The sequence below is a fragment of the Austrofundulus limnaeus genome, unplaced genomic scaffold (assembly GCF_001266775.1).
Source record: "Austrofundulus limnaeus strain Quisiro unplaced genomic scaffold, Austrofundulus_limnaeus-1.0 Scaffold0, whole genome shotgun sequence".
Lineage (NCBI taxonomy): Eukaryota > Metazoa > Chordata > Actinopteri > Cyprinodontiformes > Rivulidae > Austrofundulus > Austrofundulus limnaeus.
In genome coordinates, this window is record NW_013952402.1 from 1,852,306 (window position 1) to 1,860,358 (window position 8,053).

General features: G+C 39.5%; 1 protein-coding gene across 2 annotated transcripts in view; it reads left to right on the forward strand.

Annotated features, from left to right (window-relative positions):
- The first annotated feature begins 2,049 nt into the window (after positions 1 to 2,049).
- The window catches only part of thbs2a (thrombospondin 2a), a 21,931-nt gene continuing 15,927 nt past the window's right edge, over positions 2,050 to 8,053 (forward strand). Inside the window, exons 1-4 of one of the 2 annotated variants that reach the window (XM_014008903.1) lie at positions 2,050 to 2,774; positions 3,096 to 3,164; positions 3,348 to 3,901; positions 4,285 to 4,369. In XM_014008903.1, coding sequence (XP_013864357.1) covers positions 3,101 to 3,164; positions 3,348 to 3,901; positions 4,285 to 4,369 — 703 coding nt within the window. In that variant the 5' untranslated portion in view covers positions 2,050 to 2,774; positions 3,096 to 3,100. The remainder of the gene's footprint in view (positions 2,775 to 3,095; positions 3,165 to 3,347; positions 3,902 to 4,284; positions 4,370 to 8,053) is intronic. The other variant, XM_014008979.1, reaches the window with a different exon arrangement.

An 8,053-nucleotide genomic window follows, 5' to 3' on the forward strand; every position in this document is an offset into this window, starting at 1 on the left:
ACTATATAACATTTTAGACACATTCTAGATAGTTTATCAGCAAAAAAAAGTTAATTTTGGGGTAAGTTACTCTAAAGCTTTGTTTATCCTGTCTCACCTTTAGAAGTGTTTCGCTGATCGTTAGAGGAACGTGTGCACGCATCACCAGCCTGCCCTGTGATAAATCTTCTGCCTAAAGTGCTACTGAACACGACGGATAAAACAGATCTGGCAACTCTGATGGAAAGTCTTATGAGCTGTCTGGCTGCAGGAAGGATAAAACTTACTTGAGACAGGAGAAAACTCGGGAGACCCGACGTGCATAGATTATTAAAAGCAGGAGTGTTYACTGATATAATACAGCACAGTGTCAGCGTGTAACAGTCAGAAGCACGGTATAATGTTGATCTAATTATGAAAGTTTCTGTCACCTCAAGGTCCACTTCTGCAACTTCTCAGCGTCCCTCTGCATCTATACCCTTCACTATTTACACTTTAGGTCTTAAAATACTTGCCTTTTTTTGCCAATAAAAATATATGGTTAAAACTTTACCATGACTTAGAATAAACAGCATGTTGGTCAGAAATGGACACTTTTTTTTATTTGATGCTGTAGCCACAAGCAACCAGAAACCTGTTAATGTTGTCATGAGTAAAAAAAAAAAGGTCCTCTGTTTTATGTAAATGTTTAAGACCTCTGACATGATCAATGCAAATGAGAATATTTTCTTTTTATATTTTTATCTTTGACTTGTTGTGATTTACACAGGTTATAACAAATGTCAAATGACTCAATACCTTAAAATATTTGAAAGGTCTAATTTCCTACTCAGTCTTGAATCAAACTGAACTTATTTTTTTGTGTCTGATCAAAAGCCATGAACCTCCACGGTGAGGTCACAGCTTGGAGAAGAGAGCTGGAAAATACAGTTGTTTATCAGCTTAACTGACATCGATCACCTTTGCTTCATGACTCCTCCAGATCTCTGGTCTTTGTAGGATTATCAAAAAATGAAAATAAAAATCCACAAAAAATATCTGAACATTTTTGAGCTGTGTATTAGGCCAGGATGTAAGTTTAAGTCTAGCATTGCGGGGGTTGTTCTATATAATCCTGCATGTCATTTTTAGCAATTATGCTTAAATGTACAAATATGATATGGCAAATTTTTAAATCAGGTTAAAGTTACCTAAAGACAACAACAGAGCTTCAGTTAATTTCTACTGTGTTCGAGCAAATGATGTCAGTTAATGGGAGGTGGGGCAAGGACGTAACTTTAGGTCTACCATTGGGGAGGTTATGCTCTCTATTTATTTATTGAGTTGTTTACTTTTGTAAAACCATTCAAGATATTTAGGAGATAAAATATTTTTTAAGGCTTTTGCTTTGATTTACTTAACTTTCCAGGGATTTTTTTTTTTGTATTTACTCTGCACCTTTTCTGTTTCACGTCAGTTCAACAATTAAGAAAAGGCTTACCCTTCTTTTTTTTTTCCCATAAGTAATAAATATTTGACATTTTTAGGATGTATTATATGACATACCTACATTCTAAAATTTCCAACCTGGTGCACTACAATTTGTCCAGGAAAAAAAAATACAACACAATCTAGACATAATGTGACAAAGGCAGACTAAAACCCTGCATGTTATTTTCAACAATTATGCTTAAATGTGCACATATCACATATCTTATGTGACATTGTAAACTTTGAAATCAGGTCAAAGTGAACTAAAAACAACTAGAGTTGCAGCTGTGTATTTAACCAGTTCATTTTTATTGTTACAGCAAAATGATGTTTTATTGGGGGGTGGGTTATATCAACTAGATCAAATTATTGTGGGGGTCATAACCCCCCTAACCCCCCTGCAAATTACGCCTATGGGGGGTGGGGGTATTTTGACTGGATCTAATTATTGTGGGGGTCATAACCCCCCTGAAAATTACACCTATTATGCCTATGGTATTAGCTCCAGATAGCAGCGAGGACGAAATGATGCAGAAAATCATATTTTTAAAAAATAGTTGCCTCTTTTATCAAGGATAAAATTGGATGGATGGATGGATGGATGGATGGATGGATGGATGGATGGATGGATGGATGGATGGATGGATGGATGGATTTACATCATGGTCGTAACTCCCTTTTTCTACATAAAATGGTTCTAATTTAAAAGTCTGGCATGAAAAGCGGCGGGCGACATGCATCCATTAAAAAAAAAACTCTGGGCCTTTAATTTCAGAACCGGATCCGGTTCTGGTCTCTCCCTCCCGCCTCTTACGCAGAATCTGTCTCAGCCGCAGACACAGCGTGGGGCTGCTGGCTCTACAGGGAGGGGACGGGTGGGCATCAAGGTGGGAGACAAGAGAAGGAGGGGCCACGTGTCACCCCCCACCCTCCTTCCCCCTTCTTTAAAGGCTACCAACGGCGCGCGGAGACGAACATCACGCAGCACGTCGGAAGACTTTTTTTTTTATGTAACAACCGGCTGCAAAGCGATCAGACCCCAGAGACGGTGACTGACAGGCGCACTGCGAGCCTCCACATATAAGAGGGGGGAGGAGGGAGCCTCAGAGCCACAGATCCTCCAGGCTCTGGATGTAGGGGACCAAAGCGGACTGAAGCGGCTTTTATTTTTTTATCTTTACGCGCCGGTTTTACAGGGAACATCTTCATTTCATTCACTTCATCCTGGGTACAAACTAAAAGAAAAAAAGTTTACAATTACAGTTTTTTTTTTATCTTTGTTGGCGGATATTTGTCAGAATTTGAAAAAGCAAAATAATATTCAGGTAAGTCAGACTTCATTTGGAAAGATAAATCTAACAGCATTTTTTTTTATCTCTGTGTGGCTAAAGTGAATGACAATCATAAAACATCAAAAGAAACGTCAGTAATTTTTACTTTTATTTTAAAAAAGAAAAAAAATATTTCGCTTTCTATATACCATATTTATGTTTTTCCTCTGTTGCTTTAATTAACGTCAAAGCATCTATTATTTTTTTTTATTCATCAAAGAACTATTAAACAAAAATCCAAACTCAGCTTTAACCTCTGAATGTTGGACAAGGGAAAATTAATAAAAAGCTAATAAATGTATTTGTTTTATAAAGGAAATATGATTCTCAGGAGCAGTCTCTTCTTGTTGCTCCTATCTACATTCCATCAAGTAACACCTCAAGGTGAGTGGAAAGATGTGGATTATTGTCAATAAAGTGTTTACAGCTAATAGTAAATCAGTGCTTCAACCATAAATGATTTAAAATGATGTAAAATGCAATAATTTCCAAGAAGCATAACAGCTTTTCTTTACATATAACATAACCACTCTGTCCATTCTCATCCTCCGTTTTCTGATTTTGAAGAAGGAGAGCAGGAGGATCAGGTGTCCTTCGACTTGTTTGAAATAAGCCACATCACACGCAAAACCATTGGGGTCAGACCATTCAGGGGCCCAAACTCCAACATCCCCACCTACCGCTTCATCCGCTTCGACCACCTGCCTCCCGTCAGGGCCCCCGTCCTGAAGCAAATCCTCCGACAGATCCAAAACAACGAGGGCTTCGTGTTCGTCGCCACCATCCGCCAGGACCGATCCACGCGGGGGACCCTGCTGGGCCTGGAGGGCCCCGACGGCCGGCGGCAGTTCGAGATCGTGTCCAACGGGCGCGCCAACACCCTGGACCTGATCTACTGGGTGGACGGCTCGCAGAACGTGGTGTCGTTCGAGGACGTGGACCTGTCGGACTCGCAGTGGAAGAACGTCACGCTTCACGTTCACGGCGAGAATGCCAACCTGTTCGTGGGCTGCAGCCTGATCGACAGCTTCATCCTGGACGAGCCCTTCTACGAGCATCTGCAGGCCGAGGGAAGCCGGATGTATGTGGCGAAGGGTTCCATTCGGGATAACCACTTCAGGGTAAGACAGAGGCTTTGAGCTTGTCGAAGAGTTCCCAGAACGTGAAAACCCTCTGTGTCACCTCATAAGAAACAAAAATCACGGTCTTTACACGGTGGCTAAATACAGCCCAGCTTAAACAACCAGTTCAAAAACTAACAAAATCTTTTCTTAGCTTATGGCAGGGTGGCTCTGGATTACTCAGACATTTTTGTGTGGAAAAGACTCCAAAGTTAGACTCTATTTTCTTGTGGTTGTAAAAAAAAAAGAGGGTGCCTAGTTCACGAGAAAGTTTCCATGCTGGATTTTGACTGATCTCTTCTAAACCTAAAGTCCATCTGAAATGAGTTCTAGGAGTCAAAATGTGTTTCGAAGATATTAACATTTTTTCTTACGTATACCAGGGTCTTCTTCAGGATGTGCGTTTCATCTTTGACACCTCGGTGGAAGACATCCTCCAGAGCCGAGACTGCAAGGTGACTAAACAAGGTGAGAGCGGAGTGTTTATTTGGAGTTTATTTGGTGGGTAATTACTGTAACTGTTGCTGTTAAAAGAGCATTTATCCAAAGTTCCCTAATGCACTGTAAAAGTTGTCTTTTTTTTTTTTGCACCGTTTTCTAAACCCAAAATGTGAGTCAAACTTTATTGTGACTGCAAACAGTTTTGAGTTTGATACCTTGCAGATGTGAATTGGAAAGTCTTTCACATGCAAACCCCCCCCTTACAGATAATATCTGTATTTTATTAAGTATGAGGCTAAAACAAAACTCATGACTCATGAATTTAACTTGGTTTTATTATCAATAGGTTTTAAAAAAAGATTGCAGATTTGATATGTGGTGAGATCTCCCACCATCTCCCACCCCGTGCTCGTGGAAACAGAGTGGATGCAGAGGARTGAGGTTGAACAGTGAACAAAAATAATATAAAAAAAAGTAATACAGATGCTTACATTTATTTTCACTGGCAGAGGACTTGGGATAATATCCTGGGAAAGAAAATAGAAAAAGGGAGAGTTGAAGGCTATGCAGCAGATCAGAGAGGTTCCACTTCCAGCTGCTCACACACGTACACGGTGAGGTCATGAGTTGGCTGAATGCGTTGCTTTTCTCAGCTGAAGCTTGGCTCYCACGATGACTAAAGACCCGGTGATCCTTAGCAGGGCTAACAAGCTGAGAAGCTTCAAGTGTAACGATATCAGAGTAAGTTTGTACATAACCGTCTAACAAAACATACAGATGGGTGACTGGACTTGAAATCTCTCTCTTTGGTGTGTTTAGACCAGAGGTCCCTGGACCCCCAGGGGTCCGCGAGAGGTATCTTGTGGGGTCCTCAAAAAAGTTGACTAAAATGTTAATTTTAGGCAGCTGTGGCAGAGAGGTTAGGGGAGCCATCCTGGAACCGGAAGGTCGCTGGTTCGATCCCTCGTCCAGCTGTCTCAGTTGTTGTGTCCTTGGGCAAGACACTTAACCACTAGATGTGTGTCCCATCAGTATATGAATGTGATTGGCACTGATTAGTCTCCATTGATGATTGTACWTGTTAGCTTTGTAGAGACATAATAGAGTGCTGTGTGAATGGGTAAATGAGGGCACAAATTGAAGTGTGACACGCTTTGAGTATACTGGATGGATAGAAAAGCGCTACATAAGTACAATCCATTTACCAATTAATTTGGTTTTTATTTTTAAAAATGCATGGAGAACAATGAACTAATAAAACAAACATAATAAACTTAATAAAAATATACATTCTCATGGCATTTAGGGGTTGAACTGACAATAATGTATCTTTTAAAACAGCATGGGGTTCATGAGAGGTTCCCTGGAATTTTTTTTTGCCCCTGTAAGGGGTCCCCAGACCCAAATGGCTTGAGAACCCCTGGTTTAGACAAAGTGGATCTATATGGATGGGGTATTTTGGTGTCCGTCACAGTGGTTGTTGCATATTTGTTGCTAAATTTCAAATAAAGAAGCATATTTGTCTAAACGGAAATAAAAAAAAAACCCAATGTAGGAGTTGGTCACTAACAATAGAAAACGTTCTGGGTTGCCTTCTAGAAGGATGCCAAATCAATCAATAAATCAATAACCATGGTTCAAATGATATAGTTTAGGTCTTTTGAAGTTGTGTTCTGTGGAAAAGGTAAAAACAACCAATCTGTTGCAGATGAGTCTTTAAACAGTCTCAGTTTGAGGAAATAGTTTCATTTTGACTAGACTGATTAGCTAATGGCTGGATGAATATGACCAGTTAAACTAGTTGGCCAGTTAATTGGTCTACCTTTAATTAAATCTTTCAAATTTAAACAGTTTTGCCAACCTGAGGTTGTAGGAAACGATTTCCATTAATTTTCAGATCATAAGCTTTTCTATTGAACACCTCCAAAGTTATCTGAAGTATTGTTTTAGTTTTTCTGCATGTTGGCTAATTTGAATCAAAATTCTTCAGCAGAAGAGTTTAATGCAAAAGTCAACCATAAAAGCACACTCCAGACTCATAAAAACTGTCACACTGGACATTAATAAGCAGCATTAAAATTAACCCGTTCTCTTCTTCCCTCTCACTCTCTTTTACAAGTCTTTTTATTTTATTTTATTTTATTTTTGTCTGCTTTGACCAAATCAAAAATCAGGAAGAGAGCAGCTAAATGCTTTCACAGGCAAGCTCTCCTGAGATTTAAATGAATCCGGCAGACTGAAGAAGAAATAAAACATAGCTGGACATTACTTGGCAGTTCGAATGACTGATTTAGAGTCCCCAATCTGCCGTTAATCTTCACCAATTTATACGGCGACATCCAAGCCAGTTGCAGAAATTCACTGTGTGTTCACTAAATATGTGTCTTGTTTAATTCGGGTATCACACATTCCAGCATCTTCTTCTTGTATAATTAAAGCTAAGCTTATTTGAGATGCAACTGAAAATAGAGCTGTAAACGAAGGAAACGTGGGTGATTATGTTTAAAAGGGTTCACTGCAAACAGCACACACAAAAACTGCCCTTTCCTGCTGTGTGACTTGTATAATGTGCCTGTTTGTGTTGTGCAAAAAAATCCCAGCTGGTAGAGGCATTATGCTTGGCTGGATTTCCGGCCCCAGATGTGTTGAGTGTGCAAAGAAAACTTAGCATTTTGCCTCATTATGGCTCTAAAACCACCCTGCAGTTAGCAGTAGTGCACTGTCACAAAAATCCTTGAAGGGCAAAATGTGAATTCAAACTGTGGCCAGGCCTTTGGTAAAATTAAATGCAACCCTATTTGTGTAGTTACTCCAGCCCGTTGGAAGAGTTTGCTAATTTCAAAAGGCCTCAGGGATTAATGGCTGTGTATTTTTTCTTCTCATCATATAATAAACACCAAGATGTCTGCTAAACATTGCTGTTTTATCTGGTCTTCCAACAGCCAAATTATTCTCAGAGAAAAATTAAAAGAATTCAGACAGATGTCTTTTCTAATGGAACCAGCATCCTTTGAAAAAAGGCACCCACTGCCTTATAGGCAAAAAAGCGATCTCCTGTGATTGGTAATGCTCAAGATATGTGATGAAGAGGACTCTCCGCTACAACCACAACTAAATGCCAGCATCTTTAAAACCTACTGAGTTACAGCCATTTTTGTGTTTCCTAGCTGTGGCAGCCATCTTGAATCAAGCTGACTCTGAAATGTGCATCTAATGATTAATTGTTTTGAGAGTTTTCTTCAAATTCACCCACTTCTTCGTGGGCTATTTTGCTAACAGTCCGGATTTACCTTAATGGAAACTACTGAAGTTTTAAAAAAGATATTGCACAAAGTGTTAGTACTCAAAGTATGTGATGGGTACAACTCTCAGCTACTACCAAATCAAAATTTACCTCAGTATCTGTAAAAATTGTCAGTTTTAAAGCCATTTTTGTTTACGTAAGACAGTCAGATTAACAGACATACAAATGCGCAAACACACACGTACGCACAAGGGATTACATTATTGTAATCAAACCCTGCCTCTGACCCATCTCATTTTAGGAATGTAATAAACATTACAGTGGCCGTACTATTTATGATCTGTTGGCCAGCTACGAGGAAACAGGAAATCACACTGTCTCTTGATCAAAGATTTCTTCTTTCGAATTCTCTCCAGTATGTTTTCCTTTGCTAACCTGCATGACTCATTCACACATTATATATATAT